Source organism: Anopheles gambiae, chromosome 2 (assembly GCF_943734735.2).
Source record: "Anopheles gambiae chromosome 2, idAnoGambNW_F1_1, whole genome shotgun sequence".
In the NCBI taxonomy this organism is placed as follows: Eukaryota; Metazoa; Arthropoda; class Insecta; order Diptera; family Culicidae; genus Anopheles; species Anopheles gambiae.
In genome coordinates this window covers 8,669,489-8,694,958 of record NC_064601.1, presented here as the reverse complement: position 1 = coordinate 8,694,958, position 25,470 = coordinate 8,669,489, and the positions used below count along the sequence as shown (strand labels likewise).

Here is a 25,470-nt window from a genome sequence, read left to right as displayed (position 1 = left end):
AGGGAAAACGGGGAAGGCGCGCAAAAGGGAGTTCTTTTCGCCGAACGTTGGCATCGCGGCATCATCTTTGACAGCCGCCACAGCAGTTGTGTCAAAACTCGATTTGGCTCGGCGGAGAAGGTTGGAGTAAAAAAATAAAAAGAAGCTCTCGGCTCTCCGGCGCACACACACACACACTGCTTGCCCAGTTGTCCACTTTTTTGGTGTGTGATTTTTCGACAGACGATTGGCGCACTGAAAACGGCAAAATTGTACGCGAAAAATGGCTGATGCAGAGGTAAAAGCGACTCCGGCTCGTCCGTGCCGTCATGGCTTGCTGTGTCGGTTCGCGAAAAGTCGAGATTTTCTCTCATCATTGTCGTGTTTTTTACTACCCCCTCGTCTCGATTTGCCGACGCGGCTGGCTGACCAAGTTTTTTTTGTTCATCCCATTTCTCCCCGCCTCCCGCCTTCCATAATAGCTTGCTAAGGCCCTGAAAGACTTGCCGAACCGAGTGCTGAACGTGCCCGTCGAGGAGCGGCCGGAACTGTTCCAGAATGTGATTGCGGTGCTGCCAAATCCGGGTAAGTGACGGGTGGGGGGAGTGACGTGTCGCGTACCGGTATGCCGTAATCGTGCGCCTGCTACCGTCGCTCTGTTGTGATGGTGGTGTGTCCCTCTGCCAATTCTAACCTCAATTTCCCTTGTTTTTATCTCCGGTGCTTCGACTGTGTACGTGTGTGTGTGTTGTGAAATTGTGCCGTTTTCTTGCAGGAATTAACGCCACCATCGTGCGGGGAATATGCAAAGTGATCGGCACGACACTCACCAAATACAAGGATCCGGAATCGCAGGCGCTGGTGCGGGACCTGCTGGTGGCGGTGCTGAAACAGCATCCCGACCTAGCGTACGAACACTTCAACGCCGTGCTGAAGGCGCTGCTGACGAAGGATCTGGCCAGTGCGCCACCGGTGAAGGGAGCGCAAGCGTCCGCCCTCGCGCTAGGATGGGCCAACCTGGTTGCTCTGCACGCGGACCACGAGACGGCCGTGGGGAAGAAGGAGTTCCCGAAGCTGCTTGACATTCAGGCCGGCCTGTACCAGCTGTCCCTGACGTCCGGCATGCAGAAGGTGTCGGACAAAGCGTACAGCTTCGTGCGGGATTTCTTCGCCAGCGGGGACGACGGTCTCGCCCAGCGCTACTTCGATCGGCTGCTGGCGACGGAACCGTCCAGCGGCGTGATTGTGATGCTGTGCACGATCGTGCGGTTCGTGCGGGAGGAGCTAGGGGCGGAGGCGGCGGAATCGTTGCTGACCCAGCACAAGACCAAACTGTTGGACCATCTGGTGAAGGGTTTGATCACGGTGAAGACGAAACCGCACGCGAGCGATATCATCGCCTGCTCCCCACTGCTCAAAGCCATCACCAAGGACGAGCTGAAGACGGTGGTGGTGCCGGCGCTGCAGCGGTCGATGCTGCGGTCGGCTGAAGTCATCCTCCGTGCGGTCGGTGCAATCGTGAACGAGCTCGAGCTGGACGTGAGCGATTACGCGCTCGATCTGGGCAAACCGTTGGTGCAGAATCTGGCCTCGAAGGAGGAAACGGTGCGCCAGGAAGCGGTCGAGTCGCTGAAGCAGGTCGCCCTCAAGTGCGGCACCGCCGGTGCGATCGAGGCGTTGCTCAAGGAAGTGTTTGCCGTGCTGAACGGGTCCGGGGGAAAGATAACGGTGGCCGAGCTGAGGATAAATCTGCTACAGGTTGGTGGAAATTCTTTTTAAAAAAATGGCTCATTTTCAATGTCTAACTCTCTTTCGCTCACTCTCGATGCTTCCAGGGTGCCGGTAATTTAAGCTACAACAAAATTCCACCCCAAAAGGTACAGACCATCCTGCCCGCCGTTTGCGACCAGTTTTCCAAGGTGATCGAGGCGGAAATACAGGAGAAGGTCGTGTGCCACGCGCTGGAAATGTTTGGCCTGTGGACGGTGTACCATCGCGGAGACATTCCCAACAAAATCGTGCAACTGTTCCGGAAGGGTATGGACGCGAAGGCACAGACGATCCGCACGAGCTACCTGCAGTGGTTCCTGTCCTGCCTGCACGATGGCAAGCTGCCGAGTGGGGCCGACTTTACCGCGACACTGTCGAAGATCGTGGAACGGGCGGCCCAAAGTCCGGCCCAGACGCCTGTCGTGTCGGAGGGTGTCGGTGCCGCATGCATCCTGCTCCTAACGAACGGTAGCGTGTGCGAGAAGCTGAAAGACTTTTGGAACATCGTGCTCGACACGGGCAAGTCGCCGTTCCTCAGCGAACGGTTCCTCTCGACCACGAACGCGGAGACGCGCTGCTACGTGATGGTAATCTGCGAGCAGCTGCTCATCAAGCACCGGAGCGAGCTGAAGGGCGGCGACAGCGCAATCGACCCGCTGATACGGGCGGCCACGATTTGTGCCATGTCAGCGCAGACCAAGGTGCGCCGGTACTGTCTTCCGCTGGTCAACAAGATTGTTAACAGTGAGCAGGGCGTACCGCTGGCGAAGTGTTTGCTGGCCGAGCTGACGCGCTACGCCGAGAGTAGCAAAATCCAGTGCGAAGGGGAACCGCTGGAGGAGGGCGTACCGCCCGCCCAAGCCCTGGTCGATGCCATCTACACCGTGTGCAATGTGGAGGGTGTGGCGAACCCGGACGCTCAATCGTTGGCGCTCGGGGCGTTGCTCTGCTCGCACCATCCGGCAGCCGTGTCCGTTAGGGGCGACCTCTGGGAAAGCATTCTCGAGCGGTACGGGCTGAATGGCAAGCAGTTCATCGCGCTCAATACGGCCCAAATCGAGGAGACGTTCTTCAGCGGGTACAAGGCGGCGGCCATGTACGAGAACACGCTTGCGACGCTGTCGCGCATCAGCCCGGAGCAGATCCTGTCCGTGCTGGTGAAGAACGTGACGGAGCAGCTGAACAACTCGCGCATGTCGAACGTGACGGACGAGGAGTACTTTACCTACCTGACGCCGGACGGGGAGCTGTACGACAAGAGCGTCATACCGAGCGCGGACGAGCAGATCCAAACAGCGCATCTGAAGCGCGAAAACAAAGCGTACAGGTGAGAGTGGTGGCGGTGGCGTGGTGTGCTTTTCGTTTTGATCGTTGTTTACCTTTTCCATTTTCCCCCACTTTTCAGCTACAAAGAGCAGCTGGAAGAGCTGCAGCTGCGCCGCGAGCTGGAGGAGAAACGGCGCAAGGAAGGTACGTGGAAACCGCCGCAGCTGACGCCGAAGCAGAAGGAGGTGATCGACAAGCAGCGCGAGAAGGAAAACGCCATCAAGGCACGGCTAAAGGCGCTGCACGACACCATCACGACGCTGATCTCGCAGATCGAGGGCGCGGCCAAGGGTACGCCGAAGCAGCTGCCACTGTTCTTCCCCGCCCTGCTGCCCTCGGTGCTGCGCGTGTTTTCCTCGCCGCTGGCCGCACCGGCCATGGTGAAGCTGTACTTCCGCCTGAAGGACATTTGCTTCGGCGAGGAGCGGGCGGAGCTGGGCCGCGACATTGCGATCGCCACGATCCGGCTGAGCAAGCCGCACTGCGATCTGGAGGAGAGCTGGTGCACCGCCAACCTGGTCGAGCTGGTGAGCGACATACTGGTGGCGCTGTACGACGAAACGATCGACATGTACAACGTGCACCGGGAGGAGGAGGGCAGCAAGCGGTACCTGCTGGATGCGCCCGCCTTCAGCTACACGTTCGAGTTTCTCAAGCGCGCCCTCACGATGCCCGAAGCGAAGAAGGACGAAAGTTTGCTGATCAACGGCGTGCAGATCATCGCGTACCATGCGCAGCTCAAGGGCGACACGGTCGACGGGAAGGATCTGGCCGACGTGTACCATCCCGCGTACATGCCACGGTTGGAGATGGTGCGGCTGCTGCTGCGGCTCGTGCAGCAGCACCGGGGGCGGGTGCAAACGCAGGCCGTCGCTGCACTGCTGGACGTGGCGGAGAGTTGCTCCGGTCGTGAGTACACTGCGCGGGCCGATCTGCGCGAGATCGATGCGCTGCTGGTAGCACTGCAGGAGGAGCTGGACGCGGTGCGGGACGTGTCGCTGCGCGCCCTTGCCATCATGATCGATGTGCTGCCCTCGATAGCGGACGATTACGAGTTTGGGCTGCGGTTAACGCGCCGCCTGTGGGTGGCGAAGCACGATCTGTCGCCGGACATAAAGCTGCTGGCGACGGGCATTTGGCAGGACGGCGGGTACGAGGTGCCGATCGTGATGGCGGACGAGCTGATGAAGGACATCATCCATCCGGAGCTGTGCGTGCAGAAGGCGGCGGCGGCCGCGCTGGTATCGATCCTGGTCGAGGACTCGTCCACGATCGAGGGTGTGGTGGAGCAGCTGCTCGAGATCTACCGGGAGAAGGTGGTCATGATACCGGCCAAGCTGGACCAGTTCGATCGCGAGATCGAGCCGGCCATTGATCCGTGGGGACCGCGGCGTGGTGTCGCCATTGCGCTGGGCAGCATTTCGCCCTTCCTTACGCCCGAGCTGGTGAAGAGCGTGATCCAGTTTATGGTGCGGTACGGTTTGCGCGATCGGCAGGAGATTGTGCACAAGGAGATGCTGGCCGCGTCGCTGGCGATCGTCGATCACCACGGCAAGGAGAACGTGACGTATCTGCTGCCCACGTTCGAGTACTTCCTGGACAAGGCGCCGAGCAAGGGCGCGTACGATAACATCCGCCAGGCGGTCGTGATTCTGATGGGTTCGCTCGCGCGCCACTTGGATCGCGAGGACGAACGCATCCAGCCCATCATCGATCGGTTGCTGGCGGCATTGGAAACCCCTTCGCAGCAGGTGCAGGAAGCGGTGGCCAACTGTATCCCGCATCTGATACCGGCCGTGAAGGACCGGGCGCCGGAGATTGTGAAGAAGCTGCTGCAGCAGCTGGTCAAGTCGGAGAAGTACGGTGTGCGGCGCGGTGCCGCCTACGGCATTGCCGGCGTGGTGAAGGGGCTCGGCATCCTGTCGCTCAAGCAGCTGGACATTATGTCGAAGCTGACGCAGTACATCCAGGACAAGAAGAACTTCAAGTACCGCGAGGGTGCGCTGTTCGCGTTCGAGATGCTGTGCAGCACGCTCGGCCGACTGTTCGAGCCGTACATCGTGCACGTGCTGCCGCATCTGCTGCAGTGCTTCGGCGACTCGTCGGTGTACGTGCGGCAGGCGGCGGACGAGTGTGCCAAAACGGTGATGGCCAAGCTGTCGGCGCACGGTGTGAAGCTGGTGCTGCCCTCGCTGCTGAACGCGCTCGATGAGGATTCGTGGCGCACGAAAACGGCGTCGGTCGAGCTGCTCGGTTCAATGGCGTTCTGTGCGCCGAAGCAGCTGTCCTCCTGCCTGCCGAGCATCGTGCCGAAGCTGATGGAGGTGCTGGGCGATTCGCACATCAAGGTGCAGGAAGCGGGCGCCAATGCGCTGCGCGTGATCGGTAGCGTGATCAAGAATCCCGAGATTCAAGCGATCGTTCCGGTGCTGCTGACGGCGCTGGAGGATCCGTCGAGCAAGACGTCCGCCTGTCTGCAGTCGCTGCTCGAGACGAAGTTCGTGCACTTCATCGATGCGCCGTCACTGGCCCTCATCATGCCGGTGGTGCAGCGCGCCTTCATGGACCGGTCGACGGAGACGCGCAAGATGGCGGCCCAGATCATCGGCAACATGTACTCGCTGACGGACCAGAAGGACCTGACGCCCTACCTGCCGAACATCATCCCGGGGCTGAAGACGTCGCTGCTCGACCCCGTGCCGGAGGTGCGCGGTGTGTCGGCCCGTGCGCTCGGCGCCATGGTGCGCGGCATGGGCGAATCTTCGTTCGAGGATCTGCTGCCGTGGCTGATGCAAACGCTCACGTCCGAGTCGAGCAGCGTGGACCGGTCCGGCGCGGCCCAGGGCCTGTCCGAGGTGGTCGGCGGGCTGGGCGTGGAGAAGCTGCACAAGCTGATGCCGGAAATTATTGCCACCGCCGAGCGGACGGACATTGCGCCGCACGTCAAGGACGGCTACATCATGATGTTCATCTACATGCCGTCGGCGTTCCCGAACGACTTCACGCCGTACATTGGGCAGATCATCAACCCGATCCTGAAGGCGCTGGCCGACGAGAACGAGTACGTGCGCGACACGGCCCTGAAGGCGGGCCAGCGCATCGTGAACCTGTACGCCGAGTCAGCCATCACGCTGCTGCTGCCCGAGCTGGAGAAGGGCCTGTTCGATGACAACTGGCGCATCCGGTACAGCTCGGTGCAGCTGCTGGGCGACCTGCTGTACAAGATTTCGGGCGTGTCGGGCAAGATGACCACGCAGACGGCGTCCGAGGACGACAATTTCGGCACGGAGCAGAGCCACAAAGCGATCATCCGCAGCTTGGGCGCCGACCGGCGCAACCGCGTGCTGGCCGGGCTGTACATGGGCCGCAGCGACGTGTCGCTGATGGTGCGCCAGGCCGCGCTGCACGTGTGGAAGGTGGTCGTGACGAACACGCCGCGCACGTTGCGCGAAATCCTGCCCACGCTCTTCTCGCTGCTGCTGGGCTGTTTGGCCAGCACGAGCTACGACAAGCGGCAGGTAGCCGCCCGCACGCTGGGTGATTTGGTGCGCAAGCTCGGCGAGCGCGTACTGCCGGAGATTATTCCGATACTGGAGCGGGGGCTCAGCTCGGACCAGGCCGACCAGCGGCAGGGCGTCTGCATTGGGCTGTCCGAGATAATGGCTTCGACGTCGCGCGACATGGTGCTTACGTTCGTGAACAGTCTGGTGCCGACGGTGCGCAAAGCGCTGGCTGACCCTCTGCCCGAAGTGCGACACGCCGCGGCAAAGACGTTCGATTCGCTGCACACGACGGTCGGTGCCCGGGCGCTGGAGGACATCCTTCCCTCGATGCTGGAAAGCCTGGGCGATCCCGATCCGGACGTAGCCGAATGGACGCTGGACGGGTTGCGGCAAGTAATGGCGATTAAATCGCGCGTGGTACTGCCGTACCTCATTCCCCAGCTAACGGCCAAGCCGGTCAACACGAAAGCCCTCTCGATACTGGCGTCCGTCGCCGGGGAAGCGCTCACCAAGTATCTGCCCAAGATACTGCCCGCTCTGCTCGCTGCCCTGGCCGGTGCACAGGGCACGCCGGAGGAGGTGCAGGAGCTCGAGTACTGCCAGGCGGTCATCCTCTCGGTCAGCGATGAGGTGGGCATCCGCACGATCATGGACACGGTGATGGAGTCGACCAAGTCGGAAACGCCCGAAACGCGCCGTGCCGCCGCCACGCTGCTGTGCGCGTTCTGTACCCACTCCCCCGGCGACTACTCGCAGTACGTGCCGCAGCTGCTGCGTGGCCTGCTCTGGCTGCTGGCCGACAGCGATCGCGACGTGCTGCAACCTTCGTGGGACGCGCTAAACGCAGTCACGAAGACGCTGGACTCGGCGCAACAGATCGCACACGTGACGGACGTGCGGCAGGCGGTAAAGTTTGCCAGCAGCGACCTGCCGAAGGGTGGCGAACTGCCCGGCTTCTGTCTGCCGAAGGGCATCACACCCCTGCTGCCCGTGTTCCGCGAAGCCATACTGAACGGGCTGCCCGAGGAGAAGGAAAATGCGGCCCAAGGGTTGGGCGAGGTGATTAAGCTAACCTCGCCGGCCTCGCTGCAACCGTCGGTCGTGCACATCACCGGGCCGCTCATCCGCATCCTGGGCGATCGGTTCAATGCGGGCGTGAAGGCGGCCGTCCTCGAAACGCTCGCCATCCTGCTGCACAAGGTGGGCATTATGCTGAAGCAGTTCCTGCCCCAGCTGCAGACCACCTTCCTGAAGGCGCTGCACGACCCGGCCCGTCTCGTGCGCATCAAGGCGGGCCATGCGCTGGCCGAGCTGATCGTCATCCACACGCGGCCCGATCCACTGTTTGTCGAAATGCACAACGGCATCAAAAATGCGGACGATTCGGCGGTGCGCGAGACGATGCTGCAGGCGCTCCGCGGCATTGTGACACCGGCCGGCGACAAGATGACGGAACCGTTGCGCAAACAGATCTACACCACGCTGGCTGGGATGCTGGACTACACGGAGGACGTTAGTCGGGCGGCGGCAGCCGGTTGTTTCGGTGCGCTGTGCCGCTGGCTAACGCCCGACCAGGTGGACGACGCCCTGACGAACCACCTGCTGAACGAGGACTATGGGGATGATGCAACGCTGCGGCACGGCCGCACGGCGGCCCTGTTTGTCGCGCTGAAGGAATACCCGGCCGCCATCGTGCTGCCGAAGTACGAGACGAAAATCTGCAAAGTCATCACGGGGGCGCTCGTGTCGGACAAGATACCGGTCGCGATGAACGGGGTGCGGGCCGGTGGCTATCTGCTGCAGTACGGCATGGCGGACGACGGGGCCAAGCTGTGCACCGCCCTCATCGCCCCGTTCGTCAAGTCGATGAACCACAGCAGCAACGAGGTGAAGCAGCTGCTGGCCAAAACCTGCACCTATCTGGCGCGCGTCGTGCCGGCGGAACGGATCGCGCCCGAGTATCTGAAGCTCGCCATTCCGATGCTGGTCAACGGAACGAAGGAAAAGAATGGGTACGTGCGCTCCAACTCGGAGATTGCGCTGGTGCACGTGCTGCGGCTGCGGGATGGGGAGGACTTCCATCAGCGCTGCCTGACGCTGCTCGAGCCGGGCGCACGGGAATCGCTCAGCGAGGTGGTCAGCAAGGTGCTGCGCAAGGTGGCAATGCAGGCCGCCGGCAAGGAGGAGGAGCTGGACGATACCATTCTCACGTGATCAGCGTTCGGGCGTGGCAAAGGGAAAGGCGCAATCAATCCGGAAGGCGGCAACATGGGGTGGCATAAAACACAACGACGACGAGGAGGAGGAGGAGGAGGAGAACGATGGTGGTGGCTGCTGTCACGTTTGAAGCAGGTCCACCAGTCGCTAGTATCCATTTTAGGTAGCTCCACCACCATCCACAGCCATCGTCATACTAATCGTTTTGTATTATCGCAAACAGTACGTACCATTGCAACTATTACCAGTACTATTGCTATTCAAACTGTCGTACAATATCAACCCCGGAGAATAAACTACATACAAGCGTACCTACCGGTTTATTAGGGGGATGTGGAAATTCCCGATGGAAGGTTCATGGTGACACAATCTCATTTCGGTTGTTGTTGTTTGTTCCCCGCAACGGAAGATAGATTAAACAACGGTTAAACATTATGTACTCAGTTTTATTATTTGTATCACTAAAACTATCAGTTGTCCACTGTTTTTTTAAACATTGAATGTATCACCATCCTCTGTAGCCTGTTCCTATAGCCAACCAGTCTCTTGTTGCTGTTCCATTTGCGTTCATACTAGTTTTGTATTTCTGATAAACACAACCACAATGATGCTGCTAACACACATGCTAACGATAACGATCAACATTACGCGCGTTTGAAGATTAAAGAGCCGTTTTTTCTGTATTTAAAACTCCGGCGGAGTGTATCCAATTGATCAACAGTAGAGAGACGCGCTTTTTTTGTTTTAGAAAATAACAATTTATCGAAATATTGCAATGCAAATTCCGTACTATGAAACAATGTACATACACACACATACACATATACAGAGGCGGAAACAGTTCCAAAGAAAACAACGAAGTAACAACAATCAAAAACAGAAAAAAACAGTTACAGGAAATCTTAGACTAAGCTCGTAAAAATCACAATCTCATTGTTGACGGCTGGGCCGCACATTTGCTGGTGAGTGTGTCTCCTGGGTTGTTACGGGTTGAAAACCCCCCCAATTTAGACAGGAGCCACCCAACCACCGAACCGTCGTTCTAGCTCTTTGGCTACCGCAAAGATAAGATGATCCTGTCCGGGGGCAGCGACAATCTGGAAGAGCAAATGCAAATTCATTTTAGCATCGACACAAGACAACACGCGTGTTGTTGACCCTCTATCTTACCTGTACGCCGATCGGGAGCTTCTCGCGATCGAACCCGACCATGCAGGAGGCGGCCGGCAGCCCGACGGTGTTGAACACCATCATGTACGTCGTGTCGACCAGCTTGTGAAAGATGCGATAGTGCCGGTGGGCCGTGTTCGGGAAGCCGGGATAGATAAACACCCCGTCCGTGCCGAGCAGATCGATAAAGTCCTTGCGCAGCTTCTCCGTCTGCGCATCGAGAAAGTCGAGCCGGGACTGGGGTATGTAGTTGTTCACGATGTGCTGCATCGGGCCGATCATGACGGAGGGCAAATCGGACTTCGACATACCGAGCAGATACTTGAACACCTCGCGCTTCATCGTCGTGTCCGGCTTGCCGTTCGCCTGCGGGCTGTAGATCGTTTCCACGTTCTTCATGCGCAGCATCTTGCACACCGAAATGTCCAGCGTCCAGCGCAGCCGCTTGAGGTTGACGCGCTGTGCGTTCAGGTGTGCCGCCACGTCCCGGATCGCCTGCACGATGTCGGCATCGATCGGGCGCGTCAAACCGGACGGTCCATCGTTCTCCATGTAGTAGCATTTGAGCGCCCCGATCGGTACCGGTTTGTGCAGCGTCACGGGCGTACCTTCCGGATCGCGCATCGCTTCCAGCAGGAGCGGCAAATCCTCCGCATACCGGCACATGGCGCCCGGCGTGAAGAAGCTGCCCCAGTTCTCATCGTCACAGGACGGATGGTGCCCGTACGGTGACACCACGTACGGTGAAGGTTTGTGCCCGAACACGCCAGTAAACATGGCTGGTAGGCGCGAAGAGCCGGCAATATCGGTCGTAACGCCGAGCAGCGATCCGGCCGCCGCAATCAGTGCGGCCTCACCGCCGGACGATCCACCCGCAGTACGCTGCAGGTTGTAGGGGTTGCGCGTTAGACCCGTGCACTGGTTGTACGTTTCCCAGCACAGGCACAGTTCGGGCGTGTTGCTTACGAGCAGCACAATGCCACCGGCCCGCTTAATCTGGTGCACGACGGGCGCATCACTGAGTGCGACCTTCTTTTCGCGCAGCTTTCGACCGGCCGTGTTGCTCATGCCCTCGACGGCTAAGCTTTCCTTGATCGAAACCGGCAGCCCAAGCAGGGGCTTGGTGCGAGCTAACTCTTCCGCGGGTCCGAGCGTACCCTTCGCCAGCTGACGGTCGACTTCCTGGGCCTCTTCCAGTGCGGCTTCGAAACGATCCTCGACGATGGCGTTTAGCAGCGGGTTGACCTGCTGACACCGTTGGATGTACGTACGGACCACGTCCTCGCTGCGTATCTCGCGCTTGCGGATGCGCTCGGCAAGCACGGTGGCCGACAGGAGCAGCAGCGGATCTTCGATTGGTGGGAGCTTGCGGCGCTCTATCCGACCGCTAACGCACTGCGAGTAGGGCATGACGAACCAGCTAAACACGCACATGGCTGCACGGAGCAGCCTGCGTATAGCGTAACTCATCTGTCTGTGGAAGCGAGAGGAGGATAACGATTAAAGGAGCGGCAAAGGAACCCGTGGGGATGGGTCAAACATTAACAAAGGCTGGATATGATGGAGGTCGTAGGAATTTCGGTTTTGTGCATTCCATGCTTTTCCCAAAGCGTTCATGAAGAGTTCAAGAAATTTCCAAAGGGGCGGTATCAGCAGTGTTAGTCATGTGGGAATTAGTGGCACATTGAAGACTTCAAAATCTCATTAAGTTCGTCTGTCCTCTAGTGTAGTATATCTCCAGCAATTCAGCAAACACCTAAATCTCCATTATCAGGTACCACTTCACAGTCTATAATTGTCCCTTTCCCCAGCATTTAATGGGTTTAACGATCTAATAATACACTCCACAGAAAATTCTACCCAAGTAAACGATTGGTGAGCTGCTACGATTGGAATTTTCTATTGGATCCTATCAATACCTTGGAGGACCACCCTCGTCGGTCACACGTGATAAACATCCGTGGAACCATTGAAGAGCGTACGTAGAGTACGACACTTCAATGAGGATATGTTGAGGCTTTTCTTGAGTTCGGACATCCGCACGGGTTAACACCATGTGCTGTTTATGACCGGACATTTGAAAATGACCTTCAATTAGCTCTCCGTCTATAAACAGAAGGTACTAAAAGGCTAAGCTGCACAAGAATTCCACAGCGAATACTGGTCAAAGGGTGTAGCTTATTTCAGGAGCTACTGGATATGCCGCACAGCTTACAAACCCTCAAGATGTTGGAATTATGAACTTGGGGGGACATTCGGTCCAAAAGTTGCACTTAATACTCAAGAGCTATTGAAGCCATTCTTTATAATTCACACGATCACACACACTATAACACACGCTTTATCTGGATCAGGGTGTATTTTCCTCAACCCTTTACTCAACCCCCTCATCTATCTGTTTTGTGGGAGGGACCAAAGTGCGCATGTAGTGCAATAAATCATGGTTTTATTGATTTGCAAACAACCGTGACGACGACGACGACGACGACTATGTGGACGTCCAATGTAACCTTGAGCCACCGGCGATACAAGTTGGATAATTGAAGAGCATACAGAAAATCCAATACGAAGTACATATAAACAAAAAAAACAAAAACCCATGACATTGAAGTGCATTATTGTTTTACAGAAAGGTACTTGAATCTTTCGCCGTCGCGGACGTACAACCACACAAAGCGCGTCGTCACTATCACACCGCGATGCAGAGAATAGGCCCCAATTGAAGGGGCAAATCACAAGCAGACAAGCGAAAGAACGGAGATGACGAAAATCCAGAAAAAAATGAACACAAACACACAAACTCGATCGTTGTTGTTAGGAGTTTTTGCAGATCGCGATCGATATTAAGATCAGCTAAGGCTTGCCCGATTCTGCCACACGGAGCGATCACGATGCGGGCTGATAATGTAGGGAGAACAACACACCGAAGTAGCACGCAACGCAGAGGAGTGGGAACCAGAAACACATAAGCTCAAATGCGCATCATTGTTATGGAGATCACTGCCCTGCTTTCATATAGGAAACGGTCCAGAGAGAGAGAGAGAAAGAAGGCAAAAAACCTGTTATGATTCGTATGCCGATTACACAGTATCGTTAGATTTTTAGACTTTTGTTTGTAGCACAAACACATTCGCACACTTTTCATCAGCCCAAAATACCTTTTTTTCTATTCCTTATACACTGATTAGATCGAGATTTCGAACACAGTCACTGGAACCTTAACCGGGCACCACCGCCGGAAGCACCACCTTCTTGGAGAAAGTGGGCACCTGTGCTGGAATGTGGAACTTCTTCGTATGCGAACACTGAACCAAGCACGCACGCACGCCCGCCACGTCAATTACATTGCGAGCAATTCGCGTCTGTAGCAACTGAAGCCAGACGAAGATCAACGCACGCGCCTCATGTGTGTAGAGCTCCAGTGGGGTTTAAGCAGACTGACCGATCGCGATGCCGTTACAGCAGGTTTCGTAACTGCTACGAACGATGCCGAGTTACAGCAGTTGAAGCCGAACGATCGTGCCGTGTTCGGTGTTCGGTGGTGTTGTGTTGAAGCGCCATCGGAGATCATCATTACCGCGTACGCTGCTCCACGTGCTCGCAGCTCTCCCCAGAGCTGGGTGTGCCGAGGACGATATGCCTGGGAGTGGGGCGTTGCGTTAAGGCTTGGCTGGAAGATTACAACTTTTGGATGCTCAGAAAAGAGGAAAGCTCGGCTTGTTAAGACTGCTTGCATGGACCTACAGCGAGGACAGCGAACGGGAGAGAGAGAGAGATCGCGAGAGGATCGTTGGCCGGTTGGAGAATTTCTCGGTGGAGCTCAACCTGCTCCGCGCGGGTGCATCACACGATAACTCTTCCTTGGCAAACTCCTCTTCCTTCAGATCTGCAAGGTCTTTAAAGAGCTTCGATAAGACGGGATAAAAAATCCTAACAATCCGACAGAAACCATTAGTCTAAATGTGTAGTGGTAATGACATGACATCAGAAAAAAGTATATATTATACCGAAACGGTTCCATGTAGCAGGAGTTTGGACGAAGAAAAATGACACCGGACATGAAAAAATATCCATTACAGCGGTTAACACACCGATAAAAACACGCACGTTGAAATGGATCGTCGTACAGCAGCAGTTGGTAATGTAATAAACACTCGTCTCTCCAGCATCCAGTATCCCCACCAGGCGAGTGTGATACCTAATGTGCATTTAATAGCAGCTTTTTGGATATGGAGCGTGTGTAAAACAATATCCCCCTCGCCAAACACAATGGAAAAGGGTTACACACAGCATCATCACAGGATCAGACTCACAGGCCTCACCGCCAGTCTCGAATATCTCACGAATTTTGGTTCGGTCGGAAACCACATTACGACAGCCGCAAGCTGAGCGAGCGCAAGCTGAGCCATTGAAAAGCTAAACAATTTAAGAGCTACTGTTAAGGAAAGGGAACATTAATTAATGCACGCCGCTAAAATCATTCTCAAATCCACTACCCCTCTGTTGCCAACACAGAAGAATGCAGAAGTCACCGGGGCTAATGGGGTGCCACAACCCGTCGCTTCAGAGAGGGTGATCGTAGAGTTTATCTAATGACAGGCAAATTAATGGTGCTGATATGCCTAGCCGTAGCCACCAGCTGATAGATTTGTAGCCTCCAAGCGAAAAGGCTAAGAGCGCAGGTGATTTAAAATGAATTAGTCAGGTGGAGGACCCCGAGAAGAAATGAGGAGGGGGATATGCGATGGGAAGTTGGAATCGCTGTGCCTCCCCCCTGAATGTTTTAAGCTGCTTAATGATCAGTCGTGAGGTCACGAGAAAACGGTTCGATTGAATTCTCAAGTGTTGATGAGCCCTGCCGCGGGTCACAGCAGGGAGTAGGACATTTGAGGTCAGTTACCAATACACGATAGTGACCACTGCGTAGGACTGTTCGACCATTCCCTACCTCAGCCCACGTTACGTCGATCACAGAGTAATATGATCTTTGTTTGATCTCAAGGCAAGATATGTTGTAACGAGATGTAGCGCAAAAGCTAGCTAGCTGTTGGCCCACAATCGACCCACAAAGTTCGACGACATCGAAACTGGCGAAACTAACGTTTGATTGATAATCGTCTGTCGCATTTTGTTTCAGGTTTCACTTTCAACCGCTCTCTCTCTCTTTCGATCAGCTAAAATCCTTCACTTGGGTAGGGTATCCCTTTGGGTGGCCCTTTCCAGGCGCGCACACTCGTCGATCGTTGATCATAATGAGGGTGGTGGTTTGGCGGTAAGAGTGAACGTCCTTCGCAAGCCGGCCGGTTGACCTGGCCGGCTGAACGTTGTTGTACCTTGCGTTGTAACTTGCGTGTTTCATAACTGCACGCCGATTCATGCAATTTTCCAAAACGCTCGCTGGCGATGGAGTGGCTGGCACTGAAGGGAACTTGCCAAAGTGCGAATGGCGACAACAGCAAGAGACGGAAGGGAAGAGATCTTTTACGTCAGAGTTGCTGGTAAACAGAGCTAGCAGCCATATCCTATTTGTCCCTCGCAAGTGTACAAGTGTGCCCTCGTGCGTCTGTTTGATCGTGTCACGACCACAAACATAAACTGTCCTCCCCCCCCTCCCTTCGAGTGCGATGGTGACAAGGTCACAAGGCCCACAAGCCCTCAGTCGACCTGGGGCACCCCTTATGCAACGGGGAAAAGGTGTGTGAGATGTGCATGTGATAGCTGCCTATCGTATGACGGTGGGCTGAAACAATATGAGCTAATGTTTGTTACGAAAAAGTTCGCGTGTATCGTTCGATAATTGCGGAGAGATGTTTGTTAACGAGAGGTGATTGGACAAACACACGTGGAGGTTTTAATTTTCAAGACATCTTCCAATGTACATATACGCGGTTATGATCATAATAAGTTTGTTCAATCGTTTCGTACGTTGGTTAGTAAACAAAAGATAAGAGTTAATTTAACCCAGACCCAACGGATTAGTAATCGCACGATCAACAACCAACAAACGAAACATTATCATGCTGATAAGCGACATATTATCGAACCAGTTACACCATATTGGGGAGGTTGGTGGACCATTTTCTACGCACTTGGCCGCACTATGGTTCATCGGAGGACTATCGGTAACCTTCCTGCCAGTGATACCAATCGCACGCCTCCCGCTGCATGCTGAGATGAGCATATATATTGTGTTTGATCGCAGCATCGCTATGCATAAATGCATAAATATGTAGATGGTTTGAATTTATATATTTACATATTTTTAAAGCTCTAAATGTCCCTTCTGAAAAACATATCAAAAGCAGGTTACAAAGCTAAAATATCCTTCAAATGCCAACCGGCTACCGCCAAGCCTGCAGCAAAACGATGTGTGTCAAATGCTGCTCTACCGACAGGCTCGTCAATTCCAAGAACCGTGTGCCGTTTATATGTGGTTTGTAAGATAAATTGCTTAATTTGTACCGGGCACTTGCGTACGGCTGCTACCACCACCATTGACAACATCTTTAGCGGCCGGAAATGCAATCTCTCGTGCGTTTGACAAAAGGAACCATGCCACTTTATCACCCCATCGTGTAGCACATTATTTGATGAGCATTTTGTTGTCGAGTTAGCTCACGTGCCCGTGTGCCGCCGAGGAGGTGTGAAGCAGTCCGGTCAACAATCAAAATTGCTTTGTTAGGTTATTTACACTTGTGCGGCGCTTGTGCGCTTTGCGTATCCGCAGGAAAGGGGAACCACGTTTTGTTGTTGCGATCTTTGCATTTCTACATAACGAACGTGCGCTGGATGTGTGTATAAGAAATGCATTATGCATTTCTTATTGCTACGCTGTGCTAGAACTATTCTACTAAAATACACACAGCCAGTATTCGATGCAATAACACACACACACAGCCAAACGGTATCGTAGTTAGTTAAATGCGTTCATCGTGCATTTGAATTATTGGTTCAGTGCTGAAATGCTGCCTGCAAAGCGTATGCATCACAGCAACCGAAGTTCAGCACCGAAACTGACCTATCTTTCCGTTTTCCTTCCCTTTCTTCTCGCACCCTTCCCTCTTTGTTCCAATGTTTGCGTACATGCGATCGATAGCAAAAACTAAAGCTGTTGACCGAATTTATGTACCATCGTCGAAAATTCGCTTTTGCTGTGGATGTGGTCGCTTTTTTCCTATAGGGGTTATAGCCATAATTTGTTTATTTTTGAGGTTGAGCCCTCTCCTCCCCATCCCAGCTTTATACATACACACTGTTCGCATTGGGAGTTCGGTGCCTCGGTATACTTGGATCGATATTTCTAATTCATGGCAATCACACCAAAATTACATTCCACTGTTTTTTTTTGGCAAGGGAAGCCCGGATTGGCGCAATGGTTTATCATCGTGGCAGGCCAGACACACTTATTAGTTTCGATACAGTTTCATATAGCCCTATGTTGGCGTACGAGAGAGACAGAGAAGGTGAATGATATCAATTTTCGATTAGACACCAACGATCCGGGGAGACGACGATTGCTGTCGTGTGTCGTCTTTGGATGTGTTTTTATGTACGCAAGCTCACACAGACGCACGTATGTCTTGCGAAATAATAGCAAAACCGGCGGTTCACTTTCACCTCCTTTTTCTGTACTGAGCAGCTGATTCGCCACCGTCGGGTGCTTTTTACGGGGGTTTGGGTTCGCTCCGCAATCATACCCTTACACACCGCGGACACGTTTATTTATGCTGAAGAGGTGGCCCACAACGAAACGCCGATTGAGGTTGGTTTAAAACTCTGCTGGGGGTTGGACAGCGGAAAAAAACGGGTTTTCCACGGCACGGTTCATGAGTTTTGCCGTTGACTTTTCATCTGAGATGGAAAGGCGCACACCAACGAAAAAACACGGCTTTTAATATGACGGCGACGCGCAACTGCACTGTCTTGGAAAGCACGAAACACGAAGATGCACAAGAATTGAACACAAAAGCAGCACACACACACACACAGAGAACAACTTACTGGTTGCATTCTCGGACCACCTTACGGTAGCACTTGGCGTAGATGAGCCGCAGAAACTCGACCAGCGCTTTCAGCGGCGAACTCATTATTGGGGATGATTCCGGCTTGAATTGCATTGTCACACTGGCGTATGCTTCCTGCGGTCGCTTCGTGCGGGATGGAAATGCACATTTAATACTGTCTGCTCCCAACCGCGCTGTTCCCGGAGCCTTGCTTCCTGTGGAGGACCTGACGACGATGCGCGCAAACAGAAACGAGTCTAATAGCCAAATGCGGCTGACGGACTGTTGTTTTGTTGCAGAGAAGCGTACTCACGAAGTTGCAGGTCGGTCGGACCGAACAGCCCGAAGCTGACGTTAGCGCGCGCCGTCTCTACCTGGTGGTGCGAACGAGAAAGCGGGAATCGAGGGGCGCACCCTGTCCCTGGTGCGGACACGTTTCACCCCCTGAGAGAGCAGATGCGTGCTGAACAACCTCCTAACGCCATCGTGCGGTACTTTGTGTGAGTGAGAGTGAGAAAAAGGTGTGGAACGATGGAAAGCCTCCGATAGCAGCGAGCTCTGGGCTAGGGGTGTCAAACTCTTGCTTTCTGGTGTTGTATTTTTAATGCTTTTAAATAATGAATTTGTTTCGTTTTGCTTACAGAGAAATTGAGTTTTACTTACTCGTTTTTGAATTATGATATTCTACGAAATGAGCGAATTTGTCTTGAAAACAATTGCATGCTATAATGGATAAGATATTATTATTATTTATTTTACCTAAAAAAAACTCCATCTTTGCATTAGATCTATATGAAACTTGAACTCTACCGAGCGTTCTGTGGAAGAATCTAGCCTCTCTAGCCACCCAAATTTCGGCTCTCGTTGGATAGATTTACCAAAGGACGCATTGTGCTCTTTCTTTTCTGGTCGTTAAACATTTTCAGATGCTTTTCATAGCGATTCAGCTGTTTTTTTGACGCTGTACAGATATCAACATCAATTTTTGATTTTGGTCGCACAACGTACGCTTTGTCGGACGGCATCGGAACACGTGCACGCCCTACCCAGTCTCTATCGCCCGGGTGCCCAGTGCCTCTTTCTCCCTTGTCTAACCATAGGGCCTCGTCCAGCTGGTCACTTCTTGCCGATGGCAGACTGTCCATCGTTTTGCGCTTGTTAGCAGGCATTTGTTTCATTTCAAGCTGCTGGCGTTCTTCACGAGACATCGCTTTCAATTCGGTATTAACATTATAGATCGTTCGAAACCAACCGTGGATCAATTCTCCTGCTCGCTTGCGGTTTGCATTCGTTTCGTCTGGATGCTTGTACAGATACATGACCGCCTTGCCGATGCCGGACTGCTTAAGGTACGATTTTTCGATGGTAGGGAATTCCCCCAACATCTTGAGAATGCCTTCACGAATCTGCAAACATGGCAGCACTTTGCTGGGTAGTGGTGAGATCCAATCCGCCAGTACGTTCAACACATTATGCTCCAGCAAGGGCAGCTGCAGATCTTTCTTGATCAATTGCGACATGAAATGCTTCAGGAGGGCGATCTTTTTTGTGGCCGGTTTATTGGCGCGGTTGAGCTGTCGGTCCTGGTCGGCAGCCTGTTGCATCGTTTCCAGGAGCACCAGTATCTGATCATCATTTCTTTTTGCTACATCGATATCGCTACCGGTGCGACGGTAAATGTTTTTCTTCCTCTTGAGAATCATCATTAGGTCAAAGTCCGTCATAAGCTGCTTATTTGGCGAACAATCTTGGATGGTATCTTCTGGAGACGAATGTAGACAGAATTGTCTGCCATCTACATATCGCTTCTTGGAAGTTGTTGTAATTTCCTTCCGCTTACCGTTGAGCCCGGATTCCATGTTTCTACCCCGATTATATTCTTGTGATGTTATTACACCCGCGGAATGCAGCTTGGGACAAAACAGCACTATTTCTACAACTTTCTTCGCGAAGAGAAGATTCTACACTACATGCCACAGCTAAAACTGTAGCTGAAATCTCTATCGAGGATATTTCCTGGAATACGCAATTATTTTCCAATGGCTGCTTGTTTACAGCGGTGTTCGGCCCTTTCGCTGTCCGCAATTTCCCAAACACGTCCAAAGTGATGTTCACCCGACCGACCACTGTGCGATTTTGACAGGCGGCATCAATGTGTTTAAGGTCGCGCGTTGACGATTTCTCAAAAGTGCAAGTTGTTAAGCAAGAAGAAGAAGTTGTTGTTATCCCTCCACGGCAAGTCGGTGAGTGTTGAATTGTGCTGACTGTAATTCCCAATCATTTGCAGCGATTGTTAGCGTGCAATCGTTAAAAAAGCCATCTCAATTCAATTTCAGCACAGAATCCACAAGTAAAGATGTCCATCCTCGCGTACAACGGTGGCTGCGTGGTGGCCATGAAGGGCAAAAACTGTGTGGCCATAGCCACCGATCACCGGTTCGGCGTGCAGGCCCAAACCATCGCGACAGACTTTGAGAAGGTGTTCGAAATCAATCCCCACATGTATCTCGGCCTGGTCGGGCTGCAGACAGACATCCTGACGGTGTACCAGCGGTTGCTGTTCCGCAAGAACCTGTACGAAGTGCGGGAGAACCGGCAGATGACGCCGGAGCGATTCGCCGCGATGCTGTCAAACTTCCTGTACGAGAAGCGCTTTGGGCCGTACTTCATCGAGCCCGTCATTGCGGGGCTGGACCCGAAAACGTACGAACCGTTCATCTGCAACATGGACCTGATCGGATGCCCGAACTTGCCGAACGATTTCGTGGTCGCCGGCACCTGTGCGGAGCAGCTGTACGGTATGTGCGAAACGCTCTGGAAGCCGGACCTGGAGTCGGACAGCCTGTTCGAGGTGATCTCGCAAGCGCTGGTGAACGCGTTCGATCGCGACGCCATCTCCGGTTGGGGCGCGACGGTGTACATAATCGAGAAGGAGAAGATCACGGTGAAGAAGCTGAAGACGCGCATGGATTAATTTGGCCGCTGGCAAGCAGATTGCTTTGGTGGGCAGGGGAGCTGGAGTTCTTACACATTACATGGGGAGCTTTGTTTACTTGGTAATACTTTCCGTTTTCATTTAAGCTCGATCAATACGTTTGTAATACGATCAATAAAACACGTCAACGAGGGGGACGATCCTCTGTTTGCGAAGACGGTACGTGAAAGTCATCTTGTCTCATCGGAATGTGTAAAGGAAGAAACAAAAATCTACGTACAAACATTCTGGCTGGTAAGTTTCGGATCCATCCGGGGGCAACGGGCAGAGGACAGAGTTGTGGAAAGAAAAAGGGTATAGCTTCACGCTAGTCGGCATAGATTTACATAAAGCGGTGGTTTATTTCAAGTGATTTGGTTTGTTTTCTCCGGTCGGTTAGCGTTTTCTTACCCATTTTCATATATCTTTTTTTTTACAACGAAATACTGCGCACTCCAGGGTTTGATGTAAGTTAATTAGTATACCGTTGCAATGTGTTCTGCAATCCATAATTTGCATCAAACCCATTCCCTACAGCTCATCGGTAGCAGTAGTAATAGTAGTAGTTAGTAATAGTAGTGGAAGCAATAATGTATTTTACTTCTGAAACTCGTTGCCATATTAACTTGCACAGGAATTGAACCATTTCCATCATATCGCACTCCCTTCGGTACGGTTAATAGATATACCATTGATACGATTTTGCTTCGTTTTCTTCTACGGATTAAAATCATTAAACGCAACATTTGACTAAATGGAATAAGAAGCCACTCAAAACATACTGATGCGTTAAAAAAGGGAAAGAGAATGCTACAAATTATCAAACAATAGTAAAAGACACCAAAGAAAGCTCGATGAGTTCCGGTTGCCCAAGCTGGCAAACCATTTTCCAAACGCTGCTGTCACCGCTCTAATCAGTCTTGTTGTGTGTGTGTATTTTTTTTAACGACAAAAAAGCACCCAAACGTGAATACGGCACCAATTGCACTGGAACGTTGTTATAAATTTTGAAACACAAAAACACCAATTAAAACAGCCAATTGTGAGATGTTGTGGTTTTTTTTTAATTCCATTTTTTAATGTCCTTCCACTTCCGGCGGTGCCACTGCTAACACGCGGTTACAATGGTTATTTTTTTTTGCCTCGAACTGCACATTCTGCTCACCTGAATCCGCCACACTTGAATTTTAGATAAGCTTAGCTAATGGGAAAGTAAATTCGTCCTCTTCTGTCTGCCGGCTAGGCTGATGCTACTACTACTTACAACACAAAGAAATTATGCCAGTATTGACTAAAAGAACTGGGTACGTAGAAAGTAAACTTACAATGCAAAAAAAACCATCATTCCATCATTTCAATCCTATCCCCAATCACGCAACGTTCGCTACTGACGCCACGTGGTCCACGTGGATGACTTTCCGTTATACCTTCGTGACAGCATGGTTCTCTATCTTACACGCGCACTGTTCCTGGCGCCCTGCCTTGTGATGCTTACAGATGTTATATGTATATTTAATTGTATATATATTTGGGTCTATATATATATGTATAAATAAGCTGTTCTCTTTTACATACAGGACCTTTCTGCATAATGTGATCCGCGATCGCCATGAATTCGCCAATCCCCTGGGGGAAGTTAGCTCGCTGATAATTACTTATTATCTCTAAAACCGTTTCAAAAAGCGCTACCCAACATTCTCACTTGCCTGCATAATTTTCTTCTTCCGTTTTTCTTTTTAGCATAATTAAAATGCAAAAAAGCTGCAGCTTATTAGACGTTTTGCTTTTGCCGAGGTTGTTGCGCAAAGATAACTAATTATAGCGCAAGTAATCATACCGCTGTAGTACAGCGTTTGTGGCGTGTCCTGATGATGCGCAATGGTACCATTCTAATCGGCCATTTGGAACTGCTGACCTACTGCTGAGGCTGTACAAATGGCACACCACAACCGCTTGCGTAAAGAGCTTTCTTGTCGCCATATGCGCACACGCGAGAGTGTGTGTGTGTGTGTAAAGGACCGTTAAATTTGACTGGCAAAATTTGCAGTTACAAAAGTTACGGTTCTGCGTATTGGTTTGTGTTGTAAATTTTTACTACGCGACGGTTTTCGTCCGCTTCGTCGCACTTCCGTAAATCGATTGAATTTAGTTTGAGTATATTAGTGAGATTTCGAATTATGTTTCGTTAAAATGCTGCATCGAATTGCATGTAAAACTCATCCCTCTCTCTCTCTCTCCCTGCTCGCGCTACCATTTCCAATCGACTGTTTGAGCACATTGATGTGATGATGATGATGATCGTGATGCTGGTTGATCTTTCTCTACCTTGCACGTGGTGTGCTATGACTGTGGCGTCTATGGCGGGAGGATCCGCTCCGCGTGCTACTTCTGCTATTATGTGTATTTAGAGTTTATTGTTTCCTTGGTTTGCTGTGGTTGGCCCTGCCTTTTTCTGCACCACAATACACAACTAGTATATTTAGCTACTATATAAGAGCCACACTACCGCTCGCAGCTGCCAAATCGGCAACCGGCGTAGTATAGAAAGCGAAAAATCGGTCTCATGTTAATATTGTCCTGTGGTTTACAATACTTGTTTGCTGCAAATGGTTCCTGTAGTATTATCATTCTTCTGTTGTGATGTCAGTTTTTTTTTATTTTGGTAGATGAAATGATGATTCTTCTACATGTGGACTAAACTTACGTATGGCGTGTTTTTTTAATACACCACTTTATTGGCCCTGTTATCGGAGAGCAATATGGTGGCAATGTGATGGGGTTTTTTTTTGCTTCTGTTTGGGAAACTTTACTATTTTTAGGCGGGGAGAGTGTAAAATCGCTCAAAATACCGCTCTTTGGTAGCGCTAAAACGGTAGCGTTTTGTGTGGTTCTGGGGGGTGAAAATATAGATATTACATGTACGTTTCTATGCTTCAATAGTGTTGATATTCTTTGCCCTCTTCTCGTAGCAGCGAGATCATATACAGAGTGATATGATGCGATTCGGATTGTTCCATTCAGTGGTCATCAAGTGGTCAGGATATGCGTTTTTGTTTGCGATACAGTCTACACACATGTTGTAGTAGTAGTAGTGGTATTAGTAGTGGTAGTAGTAGCGGTAGTAATAGTTATAGCTTGGTTCAGCTAGTGTGGAACCGATTGGCAGCGGTGGATGTGGGTGAAGCGATCATGGACACGATGAGCTGATGCGGATGAGACTCCTTACGGGTGGTTAGCAAAATCCCTTTTTTATACGCGTAGGTTATAGATATAGATAGTTATAATAGCATTAAAGCTGACGGATGCCAACGAACGGCACCACATAGGGGCGAATGTGGCTTTGCTGTTGGTCGTGAGATGAGGATTGATTCTTTTGCTAGCTTGTTACGATCCTACACTACACACAGTCGTATGTTGGGTGCTATATGTACAGGCGTTTCTGCAAGTTTGCGAGATCATCCTGCAGAAACCGAACCGAATGCTTAATTAACGCTAAATGCTACGAACCGACACGCTAATACGAATGAGACGAATTTAGATTGAGCTTTATACAGGAGTAACGAAACCGAAAACAAATGGCGAATGAATTGTTGTGCGCTATGCTTCCACGCCCGATGCCGTGAAGACACCCTCCTTAATGCTGCATCTGGAGGCCATTGATCTGCGCCGCGTTTATGTACATCTCCCGGTCCTGGTCCGATATCATCGAGTAGTTGGCCGAGTCCCGGTCCTCCGGTATGGTGGCGGGCGGCAGAAAGCTGCTGTGGTTGGAGTGCGAGTGCACCACCGGCATGCCAGCGTGCTGCGGCATGGCGAGCGGATCGTGCAGCAGCTTCGAGAACGTATGGTGGCCAGCCCCGAGCCCCAGATGGCCGTAGGGCGATTCCGCGTTCTTCATGTACGGCAGCCGCTTGAGGAACTGGTTCGAGGACGTCGCGTACCGCACATCGTTCGGCAGCGTGGTACGCTGCGGCTGCTGCATCTGTTGCCGCGAGCCCGACTGGGGCGGCGTGAAGGAAGTCTGCGAGTGGTAGTGGTGGTGCTGGTGCTGCTGCTGATGGTAGCCGGCGGGCAGGGGCATCGTGCTGCACTGGGGATAGTCGGGCCGGTGCATCTCGGAGGCGGTGCCGCGCGTTAGTGGCAGCGTCGCGCTCGTACCGTCCTTGTTGAAGCTCGACATCTTCATGTTGGTCGAGCGGCCGAACGGTTCCTCCTGGATGGCGGGCGGCGGGGGCGCTTTGATGATGGATTTGTACGGTCCCGAGCGGGGCCGTATGACTACCTCGTCGCGCTCCTCGCCCGAATGCACCCCGCTCGACGTTTCCGACGGTGCGTCGCGGCAGTCGGGCGGCGAGGTGGAGCTTTCGGTGGAGGTGGAATCGGAGCGGGGCGTTAGCGCTTCGGTCGGCATGCCGGAATCGGCCCGACGGAGGCAGCGGGGCGTCGAGCCGGGACCCTAGTGGAAGGGGAGGAAAATTCAAAAATTAGGAAAAAGCGGAAAATGTTACATTTTGTGTGTGTGTGTGTG

The 25,470-nt window shown here is 52.5% G+C and overlaps 4 protein-coding genes across 13 annotated transcripts in view; 2 read left to right on the top strand and 2 right to left on the bottom strand.

Annotated features, from left to right (window-relative positions):
• Positions 1-26: 26 nt before the first annotated feature.
• LOC1281475 (stalled ribosome sensor GCN1) lies at positions 27-9,106 on the top strand. The gene is made up of 5 exons (XM_321391.5): positions 27-277; positions 462-564; positions 755-1,737; positions 1,815-3,076; positions 3,155-9,106. The coding sequence occupies exons 1-5, from the start codon at positions 263-265 to the stop codon at positions 8,790-8,792; spliced, it is 8,001 nt and encodes a 2,666-aa protein (XP_321391.5). The 5' UTR covers positions 27-262; the 3' UTR covers positions 8,793-9,106.
• Positions 9,107-9,220: 114 nt separating this feature from the next.
• Positions 9,221-18,264, bottom strand: LOC1281476 (fatty-acid amide hydrolase 2-B). 2 transcript variants are annotated; one of them, XM_321392.6, is made up of 3 exons: positions 17,967-18,264; positions 9,966-11,439; positions 9,221-9,892 (listed from the first exon to the last, which is right to left on the bottom strand). In XM_321392.6, the coding sequence occupies exons 1-3, from the start codon at positions 18,080-18,082 to the stop codon at positions 9,803-9,805; spliced, it is 1,680 nt and encodes a 559-aa protein (XP_321392.6). In that variant the 5' UTR covers positions 18,083-18,264; the 3' UTR covers positions 9,221-9,802. The 2 variants fall into 2 exon arrangements, with proteins under 2 accessions (XP_321392.6, XP_003435909.2); XM_003435861.2 differs by lacking the exon at positions 17,967-18,264 and adding an exon at positions 13,124-13,911.
• A 1,793-nt stretch (positions 18,265-20,057) lies between these two features.
• Positions 20,058-21,132, top strand: LOC1281478 (proteasome subunit beta type-3). 5 transcript variants are annotated; one of them, XM_003435860.2, is made up of 2 exons: positions 20,058-20,211; positions 20,305-21,132. In XM_003435860.2, the coding sequence occupies exons 1-2, from the start codon at positions 20,121-20,123 to the stop codon at positions 20,940-20,942; spliced, it is 729 nt and encodes a 242-aa protein (XP_003435908.2). In that variant the 5' UTR covers positions 20,058-20,120; the 3' UTR covers positions 20,943-21,132. The 5 variants fall into 5 exon arrangements, with proteins under 5 accessions (XP_003435908.2, XP_321394.2, XP_061499808.1 ...); XM_321394.5 differs by having other exon boundaries at positions 20,106-20,211; positions 20,285-21,132; XM_061643824.1 differs by having other exon boundaries at positions 20,142-20,211; positions 20,310-21,132.
• Positions 21,133-21,280: 148 nt separating this feature from the next.
• The window catches only part of LOC1281479 (protein tincar), a 91,007-nt gene continuing 86,817 nt past the window's right edge, over positions 21,281-25,470 (bottom strand). For all 5 annotated transcript variants that reach the window (XM_061643808.1, XM_061643811.1, XM_061643809.1 and 2 more), the window contains one exon: positions 21,281-25,398. In XM_061643808.1, coding sequence (XP_061499792.1) covers positions 24,577-25,398 — 822 coding nt within the window. In that variant the 3' untranslated portion in view covers positions 21,281-24,576. The remainder of the gene's footprint in view (positions 25,399-25,470) is intronic.